This window comes from Sander vitreus, chromosome 5 (assembly GCF_031162955.1).
Source record: "Sander vitreus isolate 19-12246 chromosome 5, sanVit1, whole genome shotgun sequence".
Classification (NCBI taxonomy): domain Eukaryota; kingdom Metazoa; phylum Chordata; class Actinopteri; order Perciformes; family Percidae; genus Sander; species Sander vitreus.
In genome coordinates this window covers 32,156,368-32,172,390 of record NC_135859.1, presented here as the reverse complement: position 1 = coordinate 32,172,390, position 16,023 = coordinate 32,156,368, and the positions used below count along the sequence as shown (strand labels likewise).

At 40.3% G+C, this 16,023-nt stretch overlaps 1 protein-coding gene across 1 annotated transcript in view; it reads right to left on the bottom strand.

The window, feature by feature from the left end:
- The window catches only part of znf608 (zinc finger protein 608), a 58,634-nt gene that overhangs the window by 21,690 nt on the left and 20,921 nt on the right, over positions 1-16,023 (bottom strand). The window contains exon 2 of the mRNA XM_078249832.1: positions 9,468-9,738. Within this exon, the coding sequence (XP_078105958.1) occupies positions 9,468-9,738 (271 nt within the window). The remainder of the gene's footprint in view (positions 1-9,467; positions 9,739-16,023) is intronic.

Genomic DNA, 16,023 nt, shown 5'->3' with positions numbered 1-16,023 from the left:
TAAATGTCTCTCTCTTTGTCTTTCTCTCTCACACGCACTCTCAGACTGACATTTAAAAACCATTAACCTCCGTTTTGTAATGTGCCAGCGGCAACGCAGAGCAAATCAAATCCTGGATGCATTACAGCGTCAAAACGAGGTTTGACTGCAACACACGACTTCTTGCTCTTCAATTAAGCCGCCGCCATCACAAAACACTCTCACAGATAAATGAGAGCTGGGGAACACGGCCAAGTGTGTCGCTCAGTTTAACAAAAGGTGGACGGTGATGAGGCAGATTTAAATTTTTTAAATCTCCAATTAATGAGCTGAATGGATTTCATTAGTCAACAACTTAATATTCCCAATAGTTTCTGTAAATGCCCTCTTAAAGGGATAGTTTGGATCTTTTGAGGTGGGGTTGTATGAGCTATTTCTCCATAGTTAGTGTGTTAAGGCCGTTTTATGCTTCTGCGTCGAAACGACGGCGTACCCCCGCAGACCCCTCTGTGTCAATATCAATATCTGTCTAAGTGGACGCTATATTTAGAATACTTTCACTGCTTTACCTTGCTGTCAAATGCCCTTTACCACAGGAAACGGAAGCGATTACATCACTCTCTTCAAAGCCACACGACTCTTTAGACAAAACCAGTAATTTTACCTCGCAGAACACATAAGTTGCTGATCACTGCCTTGATCGGTTAATTTGTTCATGTTATTGTGTACTTTGGTGCTTTAAAAAGGGTTAGAAACTAACAAAACACAAAAAAATGAACTGATCGAGGCAGAGGTAGACCAGCAACTCTCGTCTTCTGCGAGGTAAAATTACTGTTTTTTTAAAAAGGAGTCTGGTGGCTTCAAAAAGAGCACAGATAACGGCTTCAGTTTCCCTGTCATAAAGGGCTGTCTGACAGCAAGGTAAAGCTGTTCTACCATGGACTCTCTAACATTTTTTGTTGAAAAAATGCCTTGGTTACCTTGTTTCAAGCCATTCTAGCGTGGTACAGAAAGCCTGCAGGAAAACTCAGCTCGATTTGTGCCGGTTGTCATTAATATTCAACGAGCTAAGCTGCTTGACTCTGATTGGCTAACAGCTAGCCAATGAGAGCCTGGATTTCAGCATCCTTTACCCAGCTCATTTGGGCGAGCTCATGAATAGCAATGCAATGCAGGCAACACCACGTCAGACTGACCAGCTTTTGTAATTGGCCTGATTCCTCTGCTTATTTCTTTTCAGTGGATAGAGCTGACAGAGGAGGTAGCAGTTCATTTTCACATGCACGACATAACACAAACACACATGGACCTGGAATTGAGTCGGCAGCCCACTGTGACTAACAGCAAAAAGAACTGTATTTTATGACAACCTTGACAAAGGAACTGCATTTTAGTTAATCTTTAAACCAAGATGTTTTCATCACAAACACGGAGGTACAGTAAGTCAACACACACACACACACACACACACACCTGCACTGACTTAGATTGATCAGAAACCTGGATAATGTTGGAATCATAAAGAAAGCTGCAGGTTTCTCATATTCCATGTAAACATCATATCCCCAATATGATCAAAACCAGTATAACGAGTGTGCATGTAAATACACTGTGTGTTCTTCAGTGTTTGGCCCCTCAGACTAAACAAGTTCCAGGAAGCAGTCTTCTTCAGGCTTAGATTGAGCAGTTTGTCGCATCTGATTCAGTGAAAAACTAAAGGTTCTTTCTCTTTCTTTTTTTCTACCTTGTCTGCTCTATCTGACTCCTCCCGTACTGCACATAACAAAACAGATTCATGAAAACATTCCCTCAAAGTTCACATTCATTCCTACTGTAAGCTGTGTTTGTATAGCCTCTATATGACTGCTGATTTCTTTTGTATTAATCTGTTGATTTTGCAACTGCTATTCAAACTAAGATTTAAGAAAAAGAAAGCGCAAACGCTGCTAAACTGACATGCCCCACTCTCTGCATCAACTGTCCAACACACTCAGTTTCATTTCAGTGTGCTGGTCTATTTAAGCTCAGAGCCCATCTTAGCCACTGCTCTCTTTGTTGCAGTCATAGTTTCTGCTCTGTGTTACGCTCTCAGTAGGTGTGTATGCGCTATCCGCAACAACTATTGTGCATTAATTTGCTCAAACTCTCATCTGTGCATAAGTTGCTGACACTGTAGCAGGCGCTGTGGACAAATCTACAACCCACTGTCTCCTCAGTGCCTCGCTGCCAAACATAATGGCTGACTGGAGGTGGTCAGGGTTGATGGTGGGCGTACATAGTGCAGGACTGTGACACCAGAGACCTGGGTTCACATTCTGATTCCCATCTTTGGTCAGCTTTAGGCAACAAAAGCTCTTTGGTTAAAGTCAGGGGAAAATGGTGGTTTCGATTAAATGTTAATAAACACGTTGGGTCTCAAGTGACTTCTGACTTTCTTTTTATTAAACCAAGACCATGATCTTTCTCTAACCTTAACCACATGCTGCCAGTGACTAAACGTAACCATACAAATGTTTAATAATGCTGTTGTCACTAAAAGTGGATATTGTATTGTAAGATTGGATATTTTGGCAGAAAACTGTTACATATGTTAGCAGTGAACATTTTACTGATGCTTTAGTTAACATTTCCTCTTTATGTTTGTAAAAAAAACGGTCGGCATCACGTTGCCTCCAATTTCTGTTTTTTAGGTTGCAAATAAGTTGTATATAAATGTCATGAAGCCACATGTGATGTTTCTTTTGTCAAAACTTTTACAGGATGCATGTTGCTGTGGTGGACTTGCCCCCTATTTTCTTCTCTACTTTATAAATAAGTCAGTTTTGTGCTTGGTGGTGTGTTTTAGAAGAAGGCAGAAAAAGGAATGATTGGATGGTCTGGAGTCTCCGCTGGTTGCCTGGCAACTGCCTAGAGCCAAAAAAAAAAATAATAGTACGGCCAAAAAAACCCATAAAACAGTAAATTCTCATCTTTACACTTTGGTTTTTGTACAGAATAGACTAACAAGCTAAAACATGTTCAATCAGTGAGATTTAAAAGTTGGTTGTAGGTGTAACCTTTTGAAAAGAGCTAGGCTAGCTGTTTCCCCCTAGTTTCCAGTCTTAATGCTAAGCTAAGCTAACAAGGTGCTGGCTGTAGCTTCATATTTACAGACAGACATGAGAGTGGTATTGATTTTGTTCATCTAGCTCTCCAACAGACGGTGATATATTTTTATATATATTTCCCCCAAACTACAGTATGCACTATTCTTGAAGAGCAAATAACAGAAATCAGCTACATTACCGTGTTTATAACGCGCAAAGATTTTACATGTGTGTTTACAAGACAGTAATTATTTATAATCATTGTAATTGACTTTATCTCTGGCATCAAATCAGACAGACAGACAGAGAGACAGTCTTAGGAGCTCAGCTAATAGTCGGGCCAATCACCATCTGATTAGCGCTCATCAGACTGGTGTCCTGCAGGGCGGAGGAGGGTGTGTGTGTGTGTGTGTGTGTGTGTGTGTGTGTGGGAGGGGGGTTGGGGGGGGTCTGAAGCTGAAATGGTGGTCTCATCTTCTTCTTTTCCTTTCTGTCTTTCCAATTAGTATTCTGCTTAATTAACATGCAACCGGCATCTTCCCCTCATCGTATCCCTCCGCCGTCACGAGGAGGGGGCTCTCCAGCTATCCCTCCACCTCCTGAACAGTAGTCCCCATGCAGCAGGGAGGACGCTTCGGGATGAAAAACACGAGAAAAAAGAAAAGACAAAAGAAGCTCTCTCATGTCTCTCTTCGTCGTTCTTCGCCTCTCTTTGACTCTTGACGTTGTCCATCGAAATGATCCCTCTTCATCGGTTTCTTTCCATCTCCATCTTTACATTCCTCTCCATCTCTCCATCCCCCGGGTGGGTTAAAAATAGACAAAAACCTCTGTTGCTATTCTGTCCATCTCCTCACTTCTTTCTCTTTCTCCTCCTCCTCATCTATCCATTCTGTCAGACTGAGCAATGGATCCATGTTCTTGTTCCTTTTCTCATATTTATCTTTCTTTTATCCCTCCTCAGTCCATCCATCTTTGTCCTTGCTCTTCAGACTCTCCCCGTGTACTAAAAAAAATACTGTATGTCTGCATATTAGTATTTGGTAGTATATTACATCTCTCTGTGCATATGTAGAACTCCAGATGTATCATCATGTTATTTTTATATCCTGTTCCTCTGCTTCACTTTACTGATGCTGCTGCAGTTTGTTTACTCTCATAAACCTGGAAACACGAAGCTTTGATGTTTGCTGCTCGCATTTATTTCCTACACCAGGGAGGCGATGTGTTCAGGCCTGCTCGTCTGCTCGTTTCTTATGAGGAACTCATTTGAGGGAAATTTGGTGGAAAGGTGGAATATTCTGCAATGGGCCACAGAACAAGTCATTTGTTTCCTCTGTGAATCCAGGGGTTTTTAAAAGGAGTTATTGAGGGCAATATTGAAGATTTTGATGAACTATTCCCTCATGGACCACGGCTATTAAAGGGATAGTCCCATGTTTTGCTTAGTTCCTAAACCTTTTAAAACACCAAAGTCACACAATAACACAAAGTAACCGATCAAGGCAGCGGTAGACCTGCAACTCCCGTGTTCTGCGAGCTAAAATTACAGTTTTTGTCAAAAGAGGCTGGTGGCATTGAAGAGAGCAAGAAGACGAGAAGAACAATATACCGGTTTATCAGACGGTTTTGTAACGCCAGCAGCCTTCCAATCCCTTAACCCATCTACATCTAAATACATTCACATCTTTTTATTGGCAATAGGTGTATTCTATAATTTGAATTCATTTCTGTATCGAAGAGAGGCCGAGAGTTGAATGTTCGAATACTTAACTTTTAATAAATATTTACCAAAGTGATATATAAAATACATTCAGTTCAAAACCTGTTCAGTTATCTCTCGCTATCTATCAAATATGTAAAATCCTTCTCCTTTCTCCTCCTGTAAAACATTGAATATATATATACAGTATAGGGGTGCACGATTCAGAAAATGTCACGATTCGATATCGATTTTTAGGCTCAAGATTCGATTCAAAATCGATTCTCGATTCAAAAAAACGATTCCCAGTATGTAAATGTTACTTTTCCCATGTGATTGCAGTAGACATACAATTTAAAAAATTGCTTGGTAGAGCTTGAATCACGATTCGAATGTGAATTGATTTTTTTGCACACCTCTAATAACAGTATATATATATATATATATATATATATTTTTTTTTTTTTTTCTCCATTTGGCACTACACTACACACTACACTTTGTGGGTAAATGTTTGTACCAAAATAGTTCATGTTTTTCAGTCTTCATTTTGGTGAAGCTGAGTCGTCTGTTTTTGGTCAGTTTTCAGTCAATGAAAACGGAGAATAAACCAGCAGGACTCGCAACTCCAACAAGAGAGTTTTGTGATGTTACAAAGAAAATGCAATTTCATATTTTGGCTGGTAAAGTGCCTTATATTATGCTTTTTGGCTTTGCCCTTTCCTTTATTGTGTTATATATCTTTTTTGTGCATGTTATAGGTTTACAAAGTGAAAAAGCCCAAAGTCCACCCCAAAAGGACTTACCATCTCCAAAAGAAAACACTGTTCACAAACTGCTCCAAACAGCTCTATTGTAGTCCAGCCTTTACTTCCGTGACACAACGCGAGTCATTTTGCATCACCTTGTTACACACGTTATAATGCTTGCCTAGCTGCTAGTTTGGCACGCCCTCAAACCAAGTTAGTTAGAGCGGAGGCCTGAAGGTTCAGATAGTTGTATCGCCATGTCCAGGAGACGTATGAAAGACTAATTTGTTAACATTTAACTTAACCACTCTGAAACGCCTTGCTCCGGTCTAGGTTGCGATGCTGGTTCAGGTTGTTCTGCCTGGGTTCTAATATGTACGGCTGAGCTGAAGCCATGGTTACCGGCTGTCTATGTACTGAAGCAGGTTTGTTTTGTCAGGCTCCGCCCTACTCTGCTTCTGACTGGCTGGTAGTTCCTACCGAGGTACTGCTCATGTACGACTCCCAACAAAGATGGAACAGAAGTGAGATGCCTCACTCTGTAGCTAAAACAGAGAGCTCAACACACAGGGTGAAAAGAGGAGCTGCAGCAATGTGCAGTACAACAAAAATATGGTGTTTTCTTTTTAAATTAAACCATGTAAACCTATTCTGGTACAACCTCTGAATACAATTATGAACCTAAACATGAGCATAATATGAGGTCTTTAATTTGACACTGACACTGATTTTGAGGACTCATAACTTGGGGAATATACATATATGTGTCTAATGAAATCTGATATAGGGTGAAGAATAGAGATTATTATTATTATTATTATTATTATTATTATTGGTCAGAGGTCTGTATTTGGATCTCAGTCTGCATAAACTTTGTTTATATTTCATTCATTTCTCCATCAAACAATGCAGGTCACCCACTTTTTAGCGAGCCAATGAAATCTGAATGATTTGAAATAAATCCCTCTCATAACTAAACACATTTAGTGTCAATTGGAAATATGTCACATTACACATCATGTCACATGTGCCCCATGACCGACCGTCATGGTGGGTATTTTGATTTTAAAATGTATTTGAAACTGTGATTACTTTCTTTTTGTAGATGTCTTTTTTCTTGCTGAATGACTTTGTAATTGTAGTTGATTTATTTCCTGATTGACTAATTCCTCAGCAGCACTACATTTTTTTATTGAATTCATCTCTGGTTTCTCATTTTAAATGTGTTTTAAAGCTTCATTTTTTAATTTTGGCGTTCATCATCTATATGTTTTTGTTTGTTTTTACCTGTTTAAGATTGTCAATGTCTGCAAGGAAACATTTTAATTCAATTTCATTTCAATGTTTTCACTGTGCTGACTGAAGTTTTAGCCCCCCTCTGGTTTTCTCTCGCTCCATCTCTTACAAACACAGTCTCTCTTTCCTTCTCTCCTCTCTCCTCTCTCCTCCTCTCTGGCCTGTTTAGGATCACCCTTCGCCCAGGATATATTCCCATGTGTTGTGCTTGTTTTTTCTACTTCTTCTCCTCTTTTTTAGTTTTGCCTGGGCGGAGTGAGAAACTGAAAGTTAATTAATACTGGGCCGGGATACAAACGCCTCTCCGCCAAACTCAAAACTCCACTTTCAGAAACCCCAAGGCTGGCAAAGTGAGATGGGCAACGATAGATGGGATTATTCAATAGCAGCCTGCAGTAAGGTATTACACCTCCGCTGAGAGGCTGCGGTGCTAAGCGCTATCCTCGTTAACGGCCTATCAAAGTGCGATGGCGTCGAAATTGGCGGATGAATCATCAGGCCGACGGATACACCGTCCGGTACTCCCGTGGTATCGTTTTGTAGTGTTGGACGGGTTTCTTGTTCTACTTTTTTCTTGTTTTGGACTTGTGAGTATGTGCAGCTCAACACCAAAACTGCTCCTATGAGGATATCCAGACATTTTTAAAAATAAACTCGACTATGATTATTTTAATTTGGAATGAAAAAGATAATAAGCATCTATTTGTTCTTCTGGCATATGTTTTTCAGACCCACATAACGAGAACGACACCCAATTTCATTTGGCCAAACAGGATAAATCCATGATCTTCTTAGGGGGGCAAACTGCATTGAAATGTCCAGCTTTTTTTTCCCAAGATCTTTTTTGGGGCTTTTCCGCCTTTAATTTTTGACAGGACAGCTGGTGAGAAAGGGGAGAGAGAGGGGGAAGACATGCAAGAAATCGTCACAGGTCGGATTCAAACTCTGGACCTCTGCATCGAGGCATAAACCTCTCAGTGACCTCATGTGCGCCTGCTCTACCCACTGATCCAACCCGGCCATGAAACGTCCAGCATTTAAAATCCACATTTTCTTGACAAAAAAAAGGTAATATTGAAAGGCGATGTTCTGGCAGAAGAAGTACAGTAGATGTAACACGACGTAAAACTGCCTCTGCTGAGTTCTTTGGGCAATCGGCGTGACAACGTTCATTCACATTGGCAGTGTCACAGAGCATTGTGTCAGTCAAACACACATGGCACAACATGTCATATAGACTAGGGATGTAACGATATATATATATATATATATATATATATATATATATATACATATATATATATATATATATATATATATAGATATAGATATATCTCACATCTCGCGATAATATTCCATATTTAAGTCACATTATTACAATGAACCAACTTCATCCACTGATTAACACCTTGAGATGTGGATACAAGCTGCAACCAACCAACCAACCAACCAACCAACCAATCGACTAATGATGTTGTTTTTCTGGTCAGTCAGTCTCATTTTGGAAGCACAAAACAGTCCAGTAAACCTGAAAAGTAACACATAAGGAGGCAGAAATATTTACTCAGCTCTGAGTCCAGACCTATAGTCCAGACAGACGGTTCCCGTGGAGCTGTCAGAAATTTGGATGCTTTCCTTCCACAGCTTCTAAAAATGAAGAGTCTCCAATTACAGCATCCCTTGTTAAATGTACTCATGCAAACTACACATTCTTTAGTTTTAATGAGGAGGAACAAAACAAACCATTTGCTTGAAACTCGCACCTGAATTTTCACACCTCACTTCCACTCAGCCTGCGTTCAGTAAAAATAGTTTGTGATCGTCAGCCTTTCAGCCTGTTTAGAGCCACAGATTAAATGACGACCACTGATCCTCAAATGTGAAAACAATGGAAATAGGGCAGTGATCGGTTCCACACATTGAGGCATAAAAAAGAGTCATTTTGTCGAAGTCAAGTCAAGCTTGAGGATCAGAAAAGCTGCTGATGCATTTCCACCATCTTGGCTTTCACTGAGGCTCGACTACATTTCATTTACTCTAGTTTGGCATGTAAGACTCTCCACGTCCACATCAGCACAGACTAGAAAGTCTTAGGGTTTCCCCCAGAAAAGCTGTTAGCCCTGTGGCAAGTAGTCTTTTTTTTGACTAGGGCTCTTCCTGGGCCAGTCACAGACTGATGGCAGCATTAATGTAGAGCCTGTGATAACAGAATCATGGAAAGAATCGCGAGAATTTAAAAAAGCTATAACACAGATTCCATAGAGGCTCTACATTAAGTCAGTGCTAAAAGCTAACTGGATATTTAAAAATACAGTATGACTATGTCTAAGTTTCCAACTGAGCCGCCCCACTGTAACTGTAGTTTAAAACGTCTTAAAAATACATTAAAAAATAATTCCCGGTGGTTTAGGCCTGGTGGGGGGCAACTTAGGCCAGGTGGGCCACCAGGCTTGCAATACACTGGTAGTTAGTATATTCCATTCACCTCAGAAGTGGCTATCTCAAAGTCTCTCTACATAAATACCACTAAAAATATACAGTAGGTATTGTTTTTGTAATTTGGGCCGTTTTGTAAAAACGAGCCCTTTAAACTTGCTACCAATAGAACATTCACTAGTGAAGGCCCACCGTTTACTTTTCAGAAACACTCCTTACCCTCCTCAGTCTCGTGCCACACGATGCCCTCCAGGTTGACACTGGTTCCGGGCTGGCAGGGCCCCAGACAGGCAGAGTCGCCCTCCACTGTTCCGGAGACGCCTCCATCCTGGGTGTTGGTGCCTATAGACCGCGTCCTCACCGCCAGCTGCTTGGGGTTGGAGGTGGGCAGGGCCGGAGGGGAGAAGGAAGGGGCTGAGGGCAGAGAGGATCCGGGGGCCCCGGGGTGGCCTGGAGCAGGGGGAGCTGGCACCATAAACATGGGGTCCACCTGGAGGGAAAACAAGGAGGTTCATTAAAAACCAAAATGCATGCTTACATGTCATTTTACTTCAATTCCACTTTATTTTTGGAATTAATCCATCAGTTCAATTCAGCTACGTTTCATTAAATGAAATGAAATTTAGGTCCATGGCTGTGCTGAATACTTCTCCAGGAAAAAAGTGGAGGAGGAAGAGAGGAGAGAGATAGTCAAAAATACAGTACAAAGATTATTAATGTCATTTTAATATGACTGATGTGAATCTAACTGACATCTGATTATTTGAATGTTGGATCCCACTGTATAATGGAAGGACATTTTAGAAGACGAGACATTTTCTTCAAATGTCATACCATTCATTATTCCACCCATAGTCTGCAGTTACTAATTTCCTAATACTGAGTGGCAGCTAATCATCTCTCAACTATATTCATATTTTTTTTCACCCCATCAATATCAATTCATCTGCATCTCTCCATCATGACTGGTGGAGTCTGTAAGAGGCAAAGATTTCACCCTTGTTGGGACGAATGTTTCCAACCAACACATACATTACAAAGCTGCACATTATAATTAGCTGCCACTTCTGCACAGAGCGATTTGGCAAAAGTCTGCAACAGTATAATAAGGCAACATTACTGGAGCTCATCCAGTGTGACTATGTTAAGGGTAGATGTCGAAGAGTAGTCGTGAGCAGGTGTAAACACTCGGGATGAGTCGGAGATGAAGTTGACAAGATGGGATTTTTATTGTTTACCCCAATTAAGGCCAAATGAGGCAAAATCGTGGTATAAAAATTAACAAAAATTAAGGAAAGCAGAAAAATATATACTTTCAAGAAAATAAAAGTAATTTGACTTGTGAGTCAACACAATCACATAATATAAACATACAACTGTTTCCTAATTGACCTTAAATCAAGTCACTACTCTGAGGGTATCCAACAGACTTACGTCCTAGTCCCTCAGGTGTTCCGACAGCTCTCCCCCGAGCAAATACTACTGCTACTCTATATAGCCTGAAGCCCCGCCCCTAAAATTGGAACATACCAGCACAATACAATGCAGGGGTGGCTCAGGTGAATAGACAATAAAGGCTCCATACAGCCAAAATTAACGTATCTATGAAGCTAGACATTTACAGAATATCATTTACATAATTCACATTCACATTAGACAAAGCCACAAGACATCTTGATGGCTAATAAATGTATTACTTAAAATTCATGTTACTTCCTGTTACCCCGGAAGTCATAGAGTAATTTAAACCCGAGGATCGCGGCAAACAAACAAAGAGCACATGCTGGTAAAACAGACTAAATGTTACCCTCTATTAGCTTTTAAACTCAATAAACAGACACTAGATAACAAAGACATAAGTGTTGCGTGATTATTATAACTGGACATGTTTGTGAAATAAACTTTATGGTTTTAAACAATAGAAAATGTAATGATGGATGTAGCTATAGAATATAAATCACCGCAGTTTTAGATGTTAAATATGTGCGCAAGAAAGCTACGGGATTACTATGGGGAATTAGATGAATGACTAGGTTAACAGATGATTTGACAACAGTGTGTGGTAATTAACAGAACATATTAACACGCTAAACAAACCTATACAGGCAACCTTTACACTCAGTCCTTGAGATAAAATAGGTAGCGCATGCGGCCGAACTACCGTGACGGCCGCCATGCGCCCCGTCACAGACTACAACACAAAAATGGTTTCTGTTTTGACACAGGAAATGGGAATTTTGTTTGCTGTTTAAGTCTTTCTGTGGGGCATTAGTTTCTCTTAAAAAAGCAGTATGCAGATTATTGATTTTTGTGGTCTAAAACTCTAAAGAGTTCAAAAACGACGATGTTGTGCATATCCATGTAGTTGCTGGTGCAGGACAAAAAAGTAAATGTTCAAAGAAGGTAAAGTCCACACAACAGCTTAATGCTCTGGAAAAATAGGTTAATAGTGCAAATAAGGCACACAACGTTTCGGCCCACAATTTGGCCTTTATCAGGTGAGGAAGGCCACATTTTGGGGACTTTACCTTCTGTGAACTAAAGCTTTGTAGAGACATTAAAGAGAAACCGGGGCATTATTCTCATATTTTTGTTAATCGTTGACCATTTTACTCTCCACCTCCAAGAGTCTCTGACACCTTTCCAAAAAACTGCAATGTAACAGAAACCATGTCATACAACAGCTACAAGGGTTTCCAATGTTTACTTTTTCAATTGGACTAAACGTTGTCCAGATCATTTCTCTTTTGTTTTTCACAAAGCTGTAGGCAGCTTGCGCTCCTCGCCACAATCAAGGTCTTTCTTGGTGGAGTCTGCGTTACTCACACATATCAATACCAATAGTCAGAGAGAAAACATATAAAATACTATGACAAATTAGTCTGTTTTTTATCCTTTTCTGTGCTGAATGACTTATCAGCAAATCTGTGGTAAAAACAAAATTCATAGTGGTGCTTTTGCACGATTGCCTGTGGAGAAACTCATTTTTTACAGATCTGTCGATTAGATCAACTAATCGATTAGTCATAGATGAGTGTAACTCTGATTCTCCACTGGGCACGTCTGTGCTGCATTCCGGCTGCGCCGCAGTTATGTTCCGTCCTCCACCACACGCCATACCACACCAGGAGCGTCTCAGAAGCGGAGCATCTTGCTGCCCGACTCGCAGATTATATAGGTACTCCAGGCAATCCTGCAGGTAAACTCCATGCCTTGTCTTTTCTGGTGTTGTCCTTAACAAAAAAGATCTGTGATGTAGAATTATGTTTTCCAAGCTCCAAGATGAATCTCTCATCTGTGGTGTTGTAAAGGAGATGTAAACGATAGTGGGGGGTGTGTTTTGGTAAATTGACTGGATACTTGCGCCGTTTCACTTCCTGCCCAGCTGTCCGAACGGCATGCTGCTCACGCGAAACTAGACCTGGCGCGTATCTTTAGCGGAGCGGAGAGCTGCTTCACACACGGTTCTGGGACACATTATGCATGATTATGATTATGCACACCACGCGCCCAGACGTGCCCAGTGGAAAATAGTTAGTTAGTTGACTACAAATTTCTTTAGTCAAGGACAGCACTAGTGTGTAGAATGACGTAAGAGCTGATAGGATTACCAGTGGCAGTCCCATTACGCCCAATGATAAGTAGATCAGATCCAACATGAGGTCTGTAAAGACTTCTAACTGACGGTACAGACACTGTGTACAAACACTCACTGCAGACGGGTGAAAGGACTCTGCTTCGAGTCTCCACAATTTCATTACAACAAAGAACACGGTGTCATCACCATGGTTACACATACTCAAATACTAAGTCATCAGTGCCTATAAAAGCCTCACTCCACCACTTACTATGGTCCCAATTACAACAGCTCTGGGAATTAATTATACTGAGAGAGCAGCAGCAATCTGAGATGAGGGATTTTTCTAGCCATTTTGACTCAATAAAGTTTACAGACTTGACCGATATCTCACTGCACGATATTCTTGAGTGATTTCCCAGTTTCAAAAAGGAAAATCCAGCACTCTGCTCTTGCTCAGCAACCCAATGTATTGATGATACTAACGTTTCGACCCCTCTGGACCTTCGTCGAGAGTATTTACCACAATGCTTACACCAATGATCTTAAATAGGTAATGCTCCGCCGATTCTGCGTACACAGGTGTGGGACAGTTACCCATCCGTGGGAGTGTCTCTCTATAATTAAACGTGGCATGTGTGTGCAATATATCAATTTCATCACATTGTAAGGAACAGAAAAAACAGAAAGAGGGAGTAATGCATAGTGGCTTTGGGGCTCAGTTTCAAGGAGAAAAAAGCCTGTGTCTGTAAAAACAGCAGCGCTTTGTCAAGTCCAACACAGAGGTCTTCTGTGTTGAATTGTGCTTCTGTTGTGTTATTATGATGATCAATCAGTTACTCTCAAAAGGTCACTCTTAAATCTGACAAGAAATTGTTTTTTTCTCACTTCTTTGGGGAGTAAAAAAAAAAAGACTCAGTGGTGCTCTGTGCTTTTCTTTAAAATCCCTCTGCTATTTTTCTTCTACAGCAGCTTAATACACTGCAGAGGCTACTGCTGAGGTTACAGTGCAGCTCCAGCACTGTGGACTGAATATCAGCAAATATCTCAGATTGGATCCCTACTCAACTGTAATGCTTGCAACAACGTTTAATTAAATTTTCTCCATGATTATCTTATTGATCAGCTATGCGGCGGTTTTTCGAAATGTGACAAATGATTTGTTTGAAATTATTCTGTGTGATATTTCCCTGTGTCCCTATATTAAGTTACAGCTACAGTGTGTTTGCGACTTGCAACAACAATCACTTTTCCATCCTCTGGTCCCTGCGGGGCTCAATATGTAGCGGGAGCTCACCAATATTTCCTGGTTCAGGGTTTAGTTTCTATTCTAGGGCGTCCAATAAGTCTGTACTCCAGGTATTACGAGCTTTGTTTCAGCTGCACTGCATTTACTGTATGTTAAAACCCTGATAAACAATGCAAATGTAGCATGCAAAAGAGCAATAAAACAAAAGACAGATGATCATCTGTGCTTCCTGAAACCGTCTGTTAACTCCCACACAGCTGCTGACGAAGACCACCCAGGACTTCATCTACCAAATCACAAAGCAAATTAACTACAAAAGAAGAGCCCTGATCCCCGGTGATTTCTGTTCTGTCATTAGCGCCTTTTCCTCCTTCAAACACCCAGAATAACAACGTTCAATCACAATCCACACAGCAGCTATAGTCGCACAGCGAAATAACAATAAAAACACAAGCCTGCTCCCTCGTGTGTTAAATGCTTCAAACAAATCATCTTTACTCACACTGTTTCTTAATTAAAAAAAAAATCCTACAAAACACACAGAAAAAACACAGCAACATAACAGAGAACGGCAGGCAGCTTTAGCGTTAAAGACAAAAGGCCGGCCTGTGAATGTTATGGGAGATATGCGACAATGTAAACATGATGTTAATAATGCTTGAGGGAAGAGTTTGACAGTTTGAAGGGAAACATGCTTATTTGCTTTCTTGTAGATAGATTAATACCACTCTTAAAGGGTAACTACTGTTTTTTTCAACTTGGACCCTATTTTCCTATGTTACAACCACTTTCTTTCCTATGTGACTGATGGGAACAACAATCTTTGACATTATAGAGCAATTGTCCAGCTTTTATTTACCTTCACAAAAGTGCTTGTTTTGCTCAGATTAATATTCTAAGTGTCTGACAACATTATGGAAAGGATCCCTTCAGAGATAGACCTTTAAAACCTCTTTGAGACCTTTCTGTTTAACCAGAAACAGCTCTGAAGTCGCTAGCGATGAACCCACCTGACTCCATTTAAAAAAGCAATACTTTTAGCGTGTGTAGAGCCAACATATTTTCACATGTAAATCGGTAAACTATGTGTTTATTTCAACCAGATCTAGAGTTGTGATGGTTGGAAAAGTGGAAAGACGACCCAAAACAGCTTTTCATAGTTTTATTTAGTTTGTCGACTTTGAATGAAGTGTATTTTACAATGATAAAATTACTGTTTATTCACATGGAGTCCGGTGGGTTTAAGGAACGCAATTTCGTGGATGTTTTTATGTTTAAACCCTTTAACAGAAAGGTCGACCTCTTCAGACATCCTTTCCATAATGTTGTCAGACACTTAGAATATTAATCTGAGCCTGTCAGCGGCAAAACGAGCACTTTTGTGAAGGTAAATACAAGCTGGACAATTGCCCTATTAGCTTACATTGTAGCTCGTTTCGCCGCTGCCGACTGCAGCGATCTCACTCAATACCTATGTCAAAGATTGTTGTTCCCATCAGTCGCTTAGACACAAAAACATAGGAAAATAGGGTTGAAAAAACAGTAGCTACCCTTTAATATCTGTTCCGTGAATATGAAGCTAGAGCTAGCAGATTGGTGGCCATCAAGGTCCGTAAAAATGGAAAATCCTTTCAAGAGCTAGTGAGATGTTTCAGTATTTCATGTGGTGAACAAACATCCCATGAGCCCAAAAATATGTATTACATGATCCAGTAAGTGATCATGTTTATACTCTAAGTATATACTGTAACTTAGGGCTGTTTGATTATGGAAAAAAATCATAATCAGGATTAATTTGATTAATATTGAAATCACGATTATTTAACACGTTTAGTCATTGACTTTTGGAAAAATGTTGCATTTATTGAACTTAGGAAAACAGTGAAAACACTGAACTGTGAAATTTCCCTTAACACTTTTTTTTCTGTCGAACCTTTTGAATTCCCCTT